Source organism: Macaca fascicularis, chromosome 9 (genome assembly GCF_037993035.2).
Source record: "Macaca fascicularis isolate 582-1 chromosome 9, T2T-MFA8v1.1".
Lineage (NCBI taxonomy): Eukaryota > Metazoa > Chordata > Mammalia > Primates > Cercopithecidae > Macaca > Macaca fascicularis.
This window is the reverse complement of record NC_088383.1, coordinates 73,873,202-73,890,380: the sequence shown is the minus strand read 5'-3', so window position 1 is coordinate 73,890,380 and position 17,179 is coordinate 73,873,202. Positions and strand designations below refer to the sequence as shown.

General features: G+C 36.5%; 1 protein-coding gene across 5 annotated transcripts in view; it reads right to left on the bottom strand.

Moving 5' to 3' along the window:
• Window positions 1–17,179, bottom strand: part of MICU1 (mitochondrial calcium uptake 1) — a 264,556-nt gene that overhangs the window by 168,177 nt on the left and 79,200 nt on the right. For 4 of the 5 annotated variants that reach the window (XM_065520916.2, XM_005565558.5, XM_005565557.5 and 1 more), the window contains exon 5: window positions 3,349–3,392. In XM_065520916.2, coding sequence (XP_065376988.1) covers window positions 3,349–3,392 — 44 coding nt within the window. Of the gene's footprint in view, window positions 1–2,021; window positions 2,766–3,348; window positions 3,393–17,179 lie in introns of those variants that run through there. The other variant, XM_074001856.1, reaches the window with a different exon arrangement.

The following is a 17,179-nucleotide window of genomic DNA, read 5'->3' as shown; positions in this document are numbered from 1 at the left end:
ATAATAATGCTAATAAGCTATAATAATTTTCAAATGGCTTCTAAGATAAAATCCGAACTCTTTCAAGATTTAAAGTTTTAAACTTTTAAACCTAGTCTCATATTTTAAAAATAATACCACTTATCTACGAAACATATTCTTAAAACCAATGGTAACCATAGCTGTTACCATTCTTTATACAAGGCCTATGATAGTAGATACAAGTGACAATAATAATGTATTTCATAACTTTTCTACAAGGGAAATTGCTAGTATTCTAAAAGTATTAGTGTCCATTAACATAAAGTAATAATGGGCTCTGGAAAAAGATTCACCTACAAATTCAAAAGCTGCTTAATTAAATTCAGTTCTCACTGACTATCAGTTGAAATAGTAATGTCTCATTTACTTCTTACAGGGAACTTTCCAGTTAATTAAACGGATCAGGAGAAAGAGATTTTAGCAAAACAAGAATTAACTACTCAATTATTTGTCAATATCAGTTGGGCCACTCTTTCCTATTTTGCATCTGGAGGTTCCACTACTCAGGTACAAATTTAAAACATCTCAGGAAAATATTTTTATATTTGTTCTTACTTTCAATGACAAAAAGTCTGAAGTTTAATTCAATTAGAAGGCAATAAAATAATCTAGTGTTTGTTACTGGTCAAATTTTGGACTTTGTTAAATGGTGTGCTAAAAGTTAAGATAATGGGGGCTAAGACAATAGGAATAAATAATTCTTTCTCTAAGCATTTAATAGCTAGTTTACCTTACAAATTTAAAAAAAAAAAAAAAACAGAGGAAGAGGGAAAAAATTATCCATTTAAAAATCAAAGCAAGTCTAAAAAGAAATTCCTCTTAGGTGTTTAGCTTTCTAACTACATTTCTGGCCATAATGCACAAAATTACTACAATATCATTATCACACAAATTGTTTTTTTAAACAGAAAATTGTCTTAGAATTCATATATTCTAGAAGCAGCTACTTAAGAATTAAGATTTTCTGAATGAGAGAACAAAAAAGTCATGAAGATCTAAAGAAAAATGATGGTGGCTCACACCTGTAATCCCAGCATTCTGGGAGGCTGAGGCGGGTGGATGATGAGGTCAGGAGATCAAGACCATCCTGGCCAACATGGTGAAACCCCATCTCTACTAAAAACACAAAAATTAGCTGGGCGTAGTGGTGCGTGACTGTAATCCTAGCTACTTAGGAGGCTGAGGCAGAATAATCGCTTGAACCAGGGAATCAGAGGCTGCCGTGAGCTGAGATGGTGCCACTGTACTGCAGCCTGGCGACAGAGCGAGGCTCCATCTCAAAAAATAAATAAATAAATAAATAAATAAAGAAAAATGAAAAGACTGACAATTGAGAAAGTACTGACAGTTACAATTACCAGGTGAAAGACTTCATATGTAACAAAAAAAACATGGAAAACTTTTAAACTGATCAAACACTAAATGAATCTGGCACTCTTCATTACATAAGGTTTTTTTTTTTTTTCTTTTAGTCTTTTCTTTTTTTTTTTTTTTTGAGACAGACTCTCGCTCTGTTGCCCAGGCTGGAGCGCAATGGCATGATCTTGGCTCACTGCAACCTCTGCCTCCTGGGTTCAAGTGATTCTCCAAATAACCAAAATAAGTCATTTATTGCCGGGCGCAGTGGCTCACGCCTCTAATCCCAGTACTTTGGGAGGCAGAGGCGGGTGGATCAGGAGATTGAAACCATCCTGGCTAACACAGTGAAATCCCGTCTGTACTAAAAATACAAAAAAATTAGCCGGGTATGGTGGCGGGCGCCTGTAGTCCCAGCTACTTGGGAGGCTGAGGTAGGTGAATGGCGTGAACCCGGGAGGTGGAGCTTGCAGTGAGCCGAGATCGCTCCACTGCACTCCAGCTGGGTGACAGAGCAAGACTCCATTTCAAAAAAAAAAAAAAAAAAGTTATTTATTAAAATGAATTTGCTGTAAGTTATTACTGACTTTATGAGTCAGACCTCCACCTCCACCAAGGAATATGTGATTGACTACTGTAGTTGATTTTTTGCAAGTCATTAAACATTTATTGTTTGCCTCCTGTGGGCCAGGCCCACGCTGGACTCTGAGTGACACAAGAACAGGTAAGATAGGGACCTGACCCTCCAAAGACTCTGAAATCAGAAGTGTTGCAGTAAGTCCTCACGTTGGATACGGTACTTTACTATAGATAAAGCAGAGACACCAAGGATCAGAGAAAAGATGAAACTGTCCCAAAGCAGAGTTAGGATCTTGAGCCTAGGTCTCCTAACATCTAGTTCAGTGCCCTTCCTTTCTGATCATTCTTTTAGAATATGTGACTTTAAAATGACGATATTCACAGATAGAGGCATTTTAGGCACTGTGCCACCTTAATAGGAAAGGTAATTTTTACACAGGTAGCCTTAGCTGAGATCTCTCAAATCTTAAGGCAGCTATTCATTATTTTCACTTGTATAAAAGAGCTCGACACTTATCTCTCCACCTTACCAGGATATGGAGTTTTATGTAATAATGCAGGAATTGGCACATTTCTGCAAAAGTCATCAGTTTCTACTAATCCTGACCTCTTCCCATCTAGACCCTTTTTTGTGATCCTGCCTTTTCCAGCCACTGCATGATTTTCCTTCTGACTTCCTGTTCATTGTGCTCTGCAGAGCCATGCCTGGCTCTTTCTTCTTTCTGAAGTGCTTTCTTCCTCCTCTGTAAAATTGACCCTTTACTTTTCTTTCTGACCCTGTGTAATATTTTCTTTTTGGAGAATCTGGCCTGAAAGGAAAAAACATGTTTGACTGCTTTATGAGATAATAAAACTGAAAGTCTCATTTTCTATACCTAGAAATAATTTGTTATATTATTTATTCAGGTATAAATAACTAAAAATAAGTATAGTGCAAACTTATAGGCAAATCTGGAATAGTCTTCATAATTATTACAAAAGCACTACAAGGACCTTTGTAATTTTCTAGTTAAGATTATTGCTAGACACTATCACAAAGTCTGAGAAAGGTCAAATCAGGGAAGCGTTTTGTAAGAAATGCCAATACAATATTGGGGGGCTTATTAATCTTTATGATGACTATTGAGTTAACATTCAAAAGTCAACAAACACTGAATTAGCCCTTAATATAAATAGCAGGCAATACATAAGAGTTACCTTACATGGAAAAATACAGAACCTTCTGCCTCTTTCTGTAGAGGCACATGGAGGCACAGACCCCCTAACCTAAGCATGCTCTTTTGATAAGATAAACAGGTATTCAGTCATTTCTCACACATAACTATAGAGGAACTTAAAAATCTTCTCAGTAAATAATAGGATATATGTATAGAAGAGTCATAGTTTGCTCACCTTTCCATCAAAGCGTTTTATTATATATTGATCCAGACCCAAGTCTGTAAAAGAAAAGGAAATAACATTTAGCTACTGATTATAACTCAAGTGAAACATATAAAGAGCTGTCAGCTCTTGGTTTTGTTTCCAGTCATTCAATTAAAAGTACAAAACATTTATTCAAAGGCCACAGGAATGAATATTTTGCTCCACTTTCAGATTCAAAGTGTGAGTGCTAACAGATACCAACCCTTTTATTTTACATATCAGAAAAGTAAGGCTCTAAGAAGGTAAAAATGTGCAAACCTATTCAACAGTAGAGTCCAATTAGAACTCCGGACTCCTCCCAAAGTCGTCCTCTTTTCACTATATCAAGGTGCTATATTACTTTTAATTAAGGTAAGGAATATTAGTTTAATCTGAATGCATAATATTTTTTTGTATCAAGTCCAAATAAAATAAATACAAAAAACAAACAAACAAAAAAAAAAAAAACTACTGCAATACAACTAAACAGTCACAAACAGACCATCTTAATATTAAATTTTTAAATTGGGTTAAATGTTAACTATTTACTTGGGAATGCCTAGCTCTGGATTCTGTGCACTGTGAAAAATTAAGTGAATATATTCGGTGGCACTGAGGGCAGGGATAGTTTTGTCTTTGCACACAGCTTTATCCCCAGCATTTCGAACAGTGCTTGATCAATAAATATCTGCAAAAGAATGAATGAATAAGATACAGTCCTTGCCTTGAAAAGTCACAATTTAGTTAGAAAGACATATGGATATAATAATTAACATTACAAGGGAGCATACAATCAATTCAATAAAAGGGTGCTGTGGGAGTTCTGAGAGTGGAGAAATCAGTACTCGGTTACACTTATTTTCTTGCATAATTATTCAGTTCTTTTCTTTCAGTTGCCACTAGTTCAGGCCTTTACCTCACTCTGCCCACATTATTACAATCATCAGATTATCACTGCTCCCAGAAAAACCTTTTTGCATTTCTAATTTAAACATTTGGTTATACATTCTTCTTATCTGCAATGTGCCTCATCTTCCAGAAGCCAGCCCTAAACAAACTGACCCATTGACTGTAAAAGAAATAGATAATTCATGACACAGAAAGAAATGTCAGAAACAATTTTAATTTGCAACCTGACAGATATTTAGGAGAGTGTAAGTCATAAAGGCTGATATTTATCAGAACATGCTTCTGATAAAAGAACAGAGAAAGAGTTCTAGACAATTAAAACTTTGATTGCCTATCTTCCCCTATTTTTTATTTTATTTTATTTATTTTTTTGAAACAGAGTCTTGCTCTCAAAAGATGAGGATAAGGTAACCTCCCAAACTGCTGCCAAAGGACAGCAGGATAGAAAATAGAAAATATAAGACAGAATTATAGAAAACAGAGACTCAATCCAAGAGGTTTAGTATCCAATTAGATACAGGATCTTTCTCCTTCAGAAATAGAGAGAAAATAATCCAAAAAAATACTAGCAGAAACTTTCTCAGAACTAGAGAGAGACAAACTAAAAGACCTTACCAAGTGTTCTAAGCATATTGAACAAAACAGTACCCACACTTCAGTGAATGCTTGTGAAATTTGAGAATACCAAGGATAAAAAAATCCTAACGATTTTCAGGCAAAAATCTTCCTGGTTCCTTACACAGGCATGAGAATCAGAATAGAATCAGATGTCTCACAGGTAAAACCTGGTACATCAACTAGGGAGATATATGCTTACTAATTGCATCAGCACTGTCCAACAGAAATATAGTGTGAATAACAAATGCAAGTCACATGTGTAATTTAAAATTGTCTAATAACCATCTTTAAAAAGGTAGAAAGGAAGAAATCCTGTCATTTGAGGCAACATGGATAGAACTGGTTGACATTATGTTAAATGAAATAAGCCAGGAACAGCAAGTTAAACACCGCATGTTCTCATTCCTATGTGGAAGCCAGAAGAAGTTGATCTCATAGAAGTAGAAAGTAGAACAGGGTATACCAGAGGCTGAGAAGGATAGGGGAAATGGGAGGGACTAGAAAAGATTTGTTAAAGGATACAAAATTACACCTAGATAGGAAGAATAAGTTCTAGTGTTCTATAGCATTGTAGAGCTAATGACAATATATTACACAGTTTCAAATATCTAGAAGGAAGGTACCGACACAAAGAAATGATGTTTGATGGTGATATGCTAATTATCCTTATCTAATCACTATATACATTATATGTATCCAAACAGTGCTATGTACCCCATAAATATGTACAATTATTATGTCAATTTAAAAATAAGGTTAATTAATTTTTTTTTTTTTGAGACGGAGTCTCACTCTGTCACCCAGGTTAGAGCGCTGTGGCATGATCTCGGCTCACTGCAACCTCTACCTCCTGGGTTCAAGCGATTCTCCTGCCTTAGACTCCCGAGTAGCTGGGACTACAGGCACGTGCCACCATGCCCAGCTAATTTTTGTGTGTGTGTGTATTTTTAGTAGAGACAGGGTTTCACCGTGTTAGCCAGGATGGTCTTGATTTCCTGACCTCATGATCTGCCCGCCTCAGCCTCCCAAAGTGCTGGGATAACAGGCATGAGCCACCGTGCCCGTCCAAAAATAACATTAAATTTTTAAAAAGACAAAAAGAAACAAGTGAAATTAATTTCAATACTTTATTTAACTGAATATATCCAAATAGTATCATTTTAAGTAGTAATCAAAATATTAATGAGATGTTTTACATTTTTTAATACTACATTTTCAAAATCAGGGGTGTATCTTGTAATTATAATACATCTCAACTCAGACTTGCCACATTTCAAGTGCTCGGTAGCCAAATATGGCTACTGGCTACTGTATTAGATAGCACAGATTTTAGGTTATCAGGGCAATACCCAGAATAACTCAAAATGTAACTTAACATTTTAAAGGTGGTTACTTCTGTGACATGAACTGTGGAGATGGAGAAGATGGAACAGATTTATGTTTCGTATTTTATGCTCTTCATTATACTAAAAAAAAAAAGGTGAGGGGGAAGGGGCATGGGAGGACAGCCTGGTACTCACTGAGAATTATTGTCATTTTATAAGCAAATACTGACATGAAGTAGGCCAAGAGTTTCATGATTTCAAGTTGAAAGAAATGATTATTTCACCTTGTTATGTTCTGATTTATTTACCTGCCAAATGAAGGAGATGGTTGGATTAGATCAGTTCTTAAAATGGTTGGAAGTGGAGTGTGGAGAATGTGGATGGATGAAGTAATTCAAGCTATTGTCCCTAACTACTCCTCTCGAAAATCTAATAGGCCCAATTATTGGGGGCGGGGAGAGCATGGAGAATGAAAGGTGAAAAAATAGCGTGTGTAGTTTAAAAATAATACTTAGGTGACTTCCATATGACAGGATTTCCCTTTCAGTTTGCTACCCAAACCTTTTGGTCCCAGCTTAGAAACACCAGACTATAGCTATGTTGTTTTCACTGAGGTGTTTCCTATGGTTTTTAAACTTTTATTCAAAGAACTTTCAGTCATTTAATTTAATGCTCACAGTGTGATATAAACACTACCTTTGCCTTTTTATTGATAGGAAAGTCAAGGCTCAGAAGGTTAAAGGGCTGTTTTTTTATTTTAACTCTAATAGTCTTCTAATTATGGCAGTTGCCTCTTTTCTTGAGTCCACACCCAAATAATATGTGTGTAAAAGTAAAGTATGTGTAAACGTACACACATACTGTTAAGAATAGTCTCAGTTTAAGCGTCAGAGTGAGCATTTAAAAGACTTGTTTTAAAGACAATGGCAACTAACTTTGTCAAACTCATTTTGTCAAAAGACACAAGGGCAACTGAATCAAATATGTCATTTCAAGATCTATAAATTAGAATTTAGGTAAATGGAAACTGAATAATTTTAGTTAAGAAGTCTAAATTTTATCTCTCAAAATTTAGAGATTCTTTTTTTGTTAACACTAATTTTTTTTCAATATCTTTTGTAGTACAAGTGGTTTTTGATTACACTGATGAATTCTATGGTGGTGAATTCTGAGATTTTAGCACACCCATTATCCGAGTAGTGTACACTGTACCCAATATGTACTCTTTAATCCCTCATCGCGCTCCAACCCTAACTCCAAGTCCCCAAAGTCCATTATCTCACTCTGTGTGTCTTTACAACCTCATAGCTTGGCTCCCACTTATAAGTGACAACACATGATATTTGGTTTTCAACAACTGAGTTAACTTCACTTAGAATTATGGCTTTTAGGGGCCGGGTGCGGTGGCTCACGCCTGTAATCCCAGCACTTTGGGAGGCCGAGGCAGGTGGATCACGAGGTCAGGAGATTGAGATCAAGGTGAAACTCCATCTCTACTAAAAAAATACAAAAAACTTAGCCGGGCATGGTGGCAGGCGCCTGTAGTCCCGGCTACTAGGGAGGCTGAGGCAGGAGAATGGCGTGAACCCGGGAGGCAGAGCTTGCAGTGAGCCGAGATCACGCCACTGCACTCCAGCCTGGGAGACAGAACGAGACTTCATCTCAAAAATAAAAAAAAAAAAAAAGAATTATGACCTCAAGCTCCATCCAAGTTGCTGCACAAGATATTATTTTGTTCCTTTTGATGGCTGACTAGTATTCCATGGTGTATATATACCACATTTTCTTTATTCACTCATTGGTCGATGGGCACTTATGTTGGTTCTATATCTTTGTGGTTTTTTTGTTTGTTTGTTTGTTTGTTTGTTTTTGAGACAGAGTCTTGCTCTGTTGCCCAGGCTGGAGTGTAGTGGTGCAACTTTGGCTCAATGCAACCTCTGCCTCCTGGCCTCAAGCGATACTCCTGCCTCAGCCTCCTGAGTATCTGGGATTACAGGTGCGTGCCATCACACCTGGCTAATTTTTGTGTTTTTAGTAAAGACGGGGTTCCACCATGTTGGCCAGGCTGGTCCGTAATTAATGACCTCAAGTGATCCACCTGCCTCGGCCTCCCAAAGTGCTGGAATTACAGGCATGAGTCACCACGCCCGGCCCATATATTTGCAATTATGAACTGTGCTGCTATAAACATGCATGTGCATGAGTCTTTTTCATATAATGACTTTTTTTTATTTGGGCAGATACCCAGTAGTGGGACTGCTGGATCAAATGGTAGATCTGCTAGTTTTAGTTTTTTTTTTTTTTTGAGACAGAGTCTCACTCTGTTGCCCAGGCTAGAGTGCAGTGGCACAATCTTGGCTCACTGCAACCACCATCTCCTGGGTTCAAGTGATTCTCCTGCTTCAGCCCTGAGTAGCTGGGACTACAGGCATGTGCCACCATGCCCGGCTAATTTTTGTATTTTTAGTAAAGAAGGAGTTTCACTATGCTGGCCAGGCTGGTCTCGAACTCCTGATTTCATGACCTGCCCACCTCAGCCTCCCAAAGTGCTAGGATTACAGCTGTGAGCCACTGTACCCGGCCTACTTTTAGTTCTTTAAGGAATATCCATACTGATTTCCATAGAGGTTGTACCAATCTACATTCCCACCAGCAGTATAAAAGCGTTCCCTTTTCACCACATCCACGCCAACGTCTATTGTTTTTTGACTTTTAATTACTGGCAGGAGTAATGTGGTATCTTTTTGTGATTTTAATTTGCATTTCTCTGATGATTAGTGATGCTGAGCATTTTTTCATAATTTTGTTGGCCATTTGTATATCTTCTTTTGAGAAATATCTATTCATATCCTTTTCTACCTTTTGATGGGATTATTTGCTTTTTTCTTGCTGGTTTATTTGAGTTCCTTACAGATTCTCAATACTAGTCCTTTGTCAGATGCATAGTTTGCAGATATTTTCTCCCATTCTATGGGCTGTCTGTTTACTCCGATTATTTCTTTTGCTGTGCAGAAGCTCTTTAGTTTAATTAGGTCCCATTTCTTTATTTTTGTTGCATTTGCTTTTGGAGTCTCGGTCATGAATTCTTTGCCTAGGCCAATGTCCAGAAGAGTTTTTCCAAGGTTATCCTATAGAATTTTGACGATCTCACATCTTATATTTAAGTCTTTGATTCATCTTGAGTTGATTTTTGTACGAGAGATGGAAGATCCAGTTTCATTATTCTACATGTGTTTAGCACTAAAATTTATCCTAAAAATGTATTAAAATGTTTATATTTTTCAGCAATGCAAGGTAATATAAGCTAGCAAAAGAAAGTATAGTTCCAGCGTATCAGATATGAGAGACATTAAAGCTACTTGGTTTTATCATCTGTGTTAATAATCATTGTAATGAGTTATTTATTGAGTATTTTTGTGGGCCTTGTAATAGATGCTTTATGTATCTTCATTATAGTTTTAAAAAAAAAAAAAAGTCAGGGCAAGAGGCATGGCATGAGAGGACAGCCTGGAACTTACTGAGAATTCTTGTCACTTTATAAGCAAATACTGACATGAAGTAGGCCATGAAGAAGTAGGTACATAATACATATAAGTTAATTTTCATAATCATACAAGTTAGTTGCTATTATCTCAGTTTTACAAATGAGAAAATTAGATTTAGAGATGTTAAAAAATTTGCCTAAGATCATATATCTGTATTTCCAATTTCTCATAATCATCTTCATATAATCTTGTCTGCTTCTTCTTACACTCCTTTGATGATTATTCTGCCTACCCCTTAAATATTTACACTTCTTAGAATTTCATTCTTGGATCCCATCTCTCCTCACTTATGCTGTTTGCCTCAGCAATTTCATTTAAAAAACCTTTTAATATTTTTTTAAAAGATAATTAAAAATCTTTGAAGTAGCCAGTTTAAACTGCTGAAAGAAAATAATTTCAGCCCAGAATTACTTATCTAAGTGAAAATAGCTTTCATGAATGAAGACAAAATAAAAAATTCTAACATGAAGGAAAACAAGAGAATTTGTCACCAAGAGACCTGCTTCAAAGGACATTTTATTCTTCAGAGGGGAAAGAAAATGATACCAAAGGAACTTAAAAAAATTTAAAAAGAGCAACAGACATAGTTACTATCTGGACATATAAAATATTTTCTCCTTGCAAGTTCTTTATGTATAATAGTTACTAAAAAAAGTCAAGACAATGTCTAGTAGAATTTTTTATGTATACAGATATAACACATAGGACACGACAACATAAAGTTAGGAGAGACCTACATGGTGAAAAGATATCTATCTATATTCCACTGAAAGTGGTAAAATATAAATTCTTAATAGACTGTAAAAAGTTAAGTATGTATATTACAATACCTATAGACACAAGTAGAATAAAGATATACAAAGAAATATTAACCCAAAAGATTAATTCAAACTATACTAAAAAATTTTCAATAATCCAAAAAGAAGGCAGGCAAGGGGATAAAAAGAACATAAAAAGATGGAGAAATAAGAAAAAAACAAATAAAATGGTGGGCCTAAATCCAAGCATATCAATAAATGTAGTAATTAAAAGATAGAGGCTATCATACTGTATAAAAAACAAGATCTAGCTACACGTTGTCCACAAGAACCCTAATTTATTTTTTATTATTTGAATTTATCCTCAAGTTCTAAGGAACCCCATTTAAAACATAATGATGTAAGAAGGTTAAAAGTAACAGGATAGAAAAAGAGTCATAAAAAAAATCAGAAGAAAACTGGAGTGGCTATATAAATATCAGGCTATGTAGACTTCAGAGCAAAAAAAAAAAAAAAATCACATGGATAAAGAGAATCAATTATGTAATGACAAGAGGGTCAATTCACCAAACAATATTAATAATCCTAAAAATGTGTGTACCTAATAAGAGAGTTTCAAAATATGTGAAGCAAAAACTAGAGCCAAGCACAGGGTCATGTGCTTGTAGTCCCAGCTACTTGGGAGGCTGAGACTAGGAGGATCACTTGAGGCCAGGAGCCAGGAGTTCGAGCAGGCAGTATACTATGATCATGTCTATTTACAGCCACTGTATTCCAGCCAAGCAACATAGTGAGACCCCCCCCATCTCTAAAATGAACAAACAAACAAAAAACCAAACTGATAGAACTGAAAGTATGAACAGACAAATTCAAAACTAAAATCAGAAATCAACACCCTTCTCTCAATAATTGATAGAGAAAATAGACTGAAAATCAGTTAGGATATGGAAAACAGACAGCAGATTAGTGGTTGCCTGGGACTTTGAGGGCAGGAAAAAGAGGTAAAGAAATATTACAAATGGGAATGAAGAAACTCATGAGGTGATAAACGTGTCATTATATTAATTGTGTTGATGCTTTCACTAGAAAATACATATGAATAGTATGTCAAAACTCATCAAACACATTATAAATATGTACTATTTATTTTGTTAACTATATCTTAATAAAGCAGTTAAAAATAACAGTACAAACTATCAAAGAGAAGACTGAAACATTTGAAAATATCAATATTGACAACTTCTGTGCATTAAAAATCACCACAAAAAGGCCAGGTACGGTGGCTCACGCCTGTAATCCCAGCACTTTGGGAGGCCGAGACAGGCGGATCACGAGGTCAGGAGATCGAGACCATCCTGGCTAACACCATGAAACCCCATCTCTACTAAAAATACAAAAAAATTAGCCGGGCATAGTGGCTGGCGCCTGTAGTCCCAGCTATTCGGGAGGCTGAGGCAGGAGAATGGCGTGAACCCGGGAGGCGGAGCTTGCAGTGAGCAGAGATCGCGCCACCGCACTCCAGCCTGGGTGACTGAGCAAGACTCCGTCTCAAAAAAAAAGAAAAAAAAATTACTACAAACAAAATTAAAAGGCCCCAGACTAGGAGAAGAGATCTGCAATGTATGTAACAGATTTCAATGAGAATATATAAACTATTTTTACTAAAAAAGAAAATCAAATAGAAAAATGAGCAGAGACTATAAACAGGCAATTCATAGAAAAGGCAATGTAAGTAATCAATAACATGCAGAGATGATAAGCCTCACTTGTCATTAGTGAAATGCAAAATAAAACCAGAAAATTATTTAAAACACTTTAAAGTGTAGAGTTTGTGGGTGTCTGTGATCAAAGTTAAGGTGTTATCAGCTTGAAATAATGTTATAATTATGTTTTTTGTAAGCCTCATGGTAGCCACAAAGAAAAATCCTGTAATAGATACACTAAAAATAAAAGGCAAGGAATTAAAATACACTACCAGAGAAAATAACCACAAAGGAAGACAAAGAAGACAGCAACAAAGGAAAGAGCGGTTACAAAACAATCAGAAAATGAGTAACAAAATGGCTGTAATAAAGTCCTTACATATCAATAATAACAGAGACTATAAATGGTCTAAATTCTGCAACTAAAAAACAGAATGGCTGAATAAATTTTTTAAAAGACCCAACTATATGATGCCTATAAGAGACTCATTTCACCAGTAAGGACACAAACAGACTGAAAGTAAGTAAAGGGAAAAAGATATTTGGAAATAGAAACCAAAAGAGAGCAGGAGTACCTATACCTAGATAAAATATAGTATAAGTCAAAAACTGTAAAAAGAGACAAGGAAGGTATTATTTAGTAATAAAGGAGTCAATTCATTAAGAAGATATGACAATTGTAAATATAGATGAACCCAATCTCAGTGCACCTAAATATAAAGCAAATATTAATAGATCTAAAAAGAGAGAGAGATCACAATACAATAATAGCAGGGGGCTTCCACATCCCGCTTTCATTAATGGGCAGATCATCCAGATAGAAAATCAATAAAGAAACATCAGATTTAAACTGTACTCTGGACAAAATGGACTTAAGAGAGATACACAGAACATTCCATCCAACTGCTACAGAATACACATTCTTCTCACCTGTACATGCACACTTCTTCAGGACAGATCATATGTTAGGCCACAAAACAAGTCTTAACAAATTTAAGAAGACTGAAACTGTATCAAGTATCTTTTCTGACCACAATAATATAAAACTAGAAATAAGTAACAGGAGGAACCTTGGAAACTTTACAAAGATGTGGAGATCAAACAATATGCTCCTGAATAATGGGTCAATGAAGAAATTAAAAAGAAAATTTAAAAAATTTCTTGAGACAAACAAAAATGGAAACACAACATGTTTTTGCTATGGAATATACCAAAAACAATTCTAAGAGGGAAGTTGATAACAATAAACACTACATTGAAAAAGAAGAAAGCCCTTAAATAAACAACCTAATATTGCACTTTAGGGAACTAGAAAAACAAGAACAAACTCAACCAAATATTAGTAGGCGGAAGGAAATAATAAAGATCAAAGCAGAAATAAAGAAAATAGAGAGTAGAAAAAGCACAAAGAGACAATAATTTACTTTCATAAGTTTGTTAAAATTTAAATCTGATAATACCAAGTGTTGACAGAAATGCAGAGGAAGAAACTCATATATTCTTGGAGAGAAAGTAAATTATTGCATCTACTCTGGAAATCAACTTGGCAATGTCTAGCTGGTCTCAAACTCCTAAGCTCAGGCAATCCACCTGCCTCGGCCTCCCAAAGTGCTGGGAATACAGGTGTGAGCCACCACACCCGGCTGAGATCTGATGCTTTTATAAGTTTCTGGCATTTCCCCTGTTTGCACTCATTCTGTCTCCCGCCACCCTGGGAAGAGGTGCCTTCAGTCATGATTATAAGTTTTCTGAGGCCTCCCCAGCCATGCAGAACTGTGAGTCAATGAAACCTCTTTTCTTTTCTTCTTTTCTGAAATAGAGTCTCACTCTTGTCACCCAGGCTGGAGTGCAGTGGCGTGATCCTGGCTCACTGCAACATCCATCTCCCAGGTTCAAGTGCTTCTCCTTCCTCAGCCTCCCGAGTACCTAGGGTTACAGGTGTCTGCCACCTCGCCCGGCTAATAAACCTCTTTTCTTTATAAATTACCCAGTCTCGGGTATTTTTTCATAGCAGTGTGAGAACAGACTAATACAAGCATTAAAAGGTAAATGGCCAATGTGAGCAAAAAACATCTGTTGCTTCATAATTGGTCAGAAACAGAACACTGGTCAATTTATCTTAATCTATATCATAGGTTAAAGAGAACATTACCAGCATAGGCTAAAGAGAATATTGCCAGGAGGCCTTCACTCTTCTGGATGGGTTTCATTTCTCAGGTCTCTTTTTCCATGGTTTGGAGTAAAAGAGGCAATTATTAGAAATTTATCCCTCAAAATACGCTCTATAGCAGATTCTACTGCAAAGGCTGAAGTTACACAACAGATTTTAAATTCTCTTGCTAAAGTTGTGCTAAAAAATAAAATTGCTATAGATTACTTACCAGCTAAACAGAAATATCTGTGCAGTTGCTGACACTTCTGGTTGCATATGGAAGAATATATCAGGTATTATATTCAGTTGTAGGGGATTAATAAACAGGCTGCTTGGCTGAAACAAGTAGATTCTTTATCTAGCTCATTCTTTGATCTATTTGATTTTAGTTGATTTGATCAAGGGGACCAAACTCTTGGTATTATCCTCCTGAGAGTCATAATAGTAGTCTCCCTGGCTGTATTAGTTCATTCTCACATTGCTATAAAGAACTACCTGAGACTGGGTAATTTATGAAGAGGTTTAATTGACACATAGTTCTACAGGCTTAACAGGAAGCATGACTGGGAGGCCTCAGGAAACTTAAAATCATGGTGGAAGGTGAAGGGGAAGCAAGGACCTTCTTCACATGGTGACAGAAGAGAAAGACAGCAAAGGGGGAAGGTGCCACACACTTTAAAATCATCAGCTTTCATGAGAACTCACTCACTATAATGAGAACAGCAAGTGGGAAGTCCGCCCCCATGATTCAATCACCTCCCATCATGCCCCTCCCGCAACATGTTGGGATTACAATTCACGATGAGATTTGGGTCGGGACGCAGAGCCAAACCATATGACTGGTACACTGTACTCTCTCAAACACTTAAAGGTATGCATCCAGCCATCTCTAGAATGTCAAATGGTCTCTCTTTGACTGGAATGACAAACACTCAAAGAAATGTGTGACCCTGAGGATGTTGTAAAACTATGAATTACATGCTGAGACTAGAAACCCAAAATGATGGTAACAGAGTGGCTCTAAGGCCTTAAGTTTTGGACACACTCTCACTTAAGTGAGAACTTGACTAAAAAGGGGGAATTTTAAAACAAAATTATGGGAGGCCATGGTCGTGGACTGAGCTTGTACACTAGGCTCTAGCAGATCGAACCAAACCAAAACGGAGTCTCTCACACTAAATACGACAAACTTTAAGGAAGCAAATGGGTCCTAAAACAGACCAGTTTTTGTCTTACTCCTGAAAACAAGAGATTCCAGCATAAGAAAATCCCCTCTACTCTAACACTTACAAAAAATAACCTGAAGTCCTGTTCCCAACTTACAGATTCCATGTCGTGCTATCTCCCAGTGAGATTTGAGACCAAATCAGTACATTTACAGTGATGACAGAGTGACATCAATGACTAAAGTTTCGGTCAATCTCTCCATTGAGATGACCAAAAGAGGGGAATTGTTCAATTAAGTTTAGACTAAAGCTGCCTCCTTATATATTTTAAGTTCAGCCTAAAGCTTCCTCTGTACATAGTGAACTGTAACCTCACTGCATATGTGTAACATACTCTTGTGCCAATCATCAAGTTGCAGCCAATCATTCAAACCATGTTCAAATAAGGGACACTCCAAGCTGTAACTAATCTGGCCGCTTCTGTATCTTACTTCCATCTTCTGTCCGTCACTTTCCTTTTTCTGTCCATAAATCTTCCACCATGTGGCTACACTGGAGGCTCTCTGAACCTATTCTGGTTTGGGGGCTGCCTGATTTGCCAATTGTTCTTTGCTCAATTAAACTCAGTTAAATTTTATCTAAAGTTTTTCTCAACACAAATAAGATTTTTATCTACATGCAAGCTTTCTTTTTTGTATTTTTAGTGGAGATGGGGTTTCACCATGTTAGCCAGGACGGTCTTGATCTCCTGACCTTGTGATCTGCCTGTCTCGGCCTCCCAAAGTGCTGGGATTACAGGCATGAGCCACCGCGCCCATGCAAGCTTTATTTACTTTCTTCCTTCAGTATCACAAAACAAGGTGCTGAAACTAATTTAAAGGAATCTAAATTTATTATTATTATTATTATTATTATTATTATTGAGACAGGGTCTCACACTGTCGCCCAGGCTGGAGTACAGTGGCATGATCATAGCCCACTGTAACCTCAAACCCTGGGTTCAAGTGATCCCTCCACCTCAGCCTCCCAAGTAGCTAAGACTATAGGCACAAGCCACCACGCTTGGCTAATTTTTTTACTTTTATTTTTATAGAGACAGGGTCTTGCTGTGTTGCTCAAGCTGGTCTTGAACTCCTGGTCTCAAGTGATCCTCCTGCCATAGCCTCCCAAAGTGCTAGGATTGCAGGCTTGAGCCACAGTGCCCAGCCAATGCTCTAAATTAAAAGCTCAATGCAATTAATGAGAAGTTTTATATACCTTTAATTTCTTTCTAATTATAAAAGATTATTTATGAGGGCAGGACTTTTTGTCCATTTTATTAATTACTGTATTTCCTGCACCTAGAATGTTCTCTAACTCATCACTATCAATCAATACATGTTGAATGAATCACGTATATATATAAAGTCTATTAGAAAATAAAGAAACATACAAAGAAGAATAAAATAACTTCTGATAATTTCAACATGCACAGAGTTAACACTTTGGTATATTCATTCTTCAGTTACTTTCTATGTATTTTATATATGGGTGAAACACAAAGGATAGAGAAACATGTTAAACAACACCTTATGGATGCAATCAGTAAAATCCAGAATGTGGGAAATTCTATAATACAAATGACCTACATTCTTCCATAAATAAAT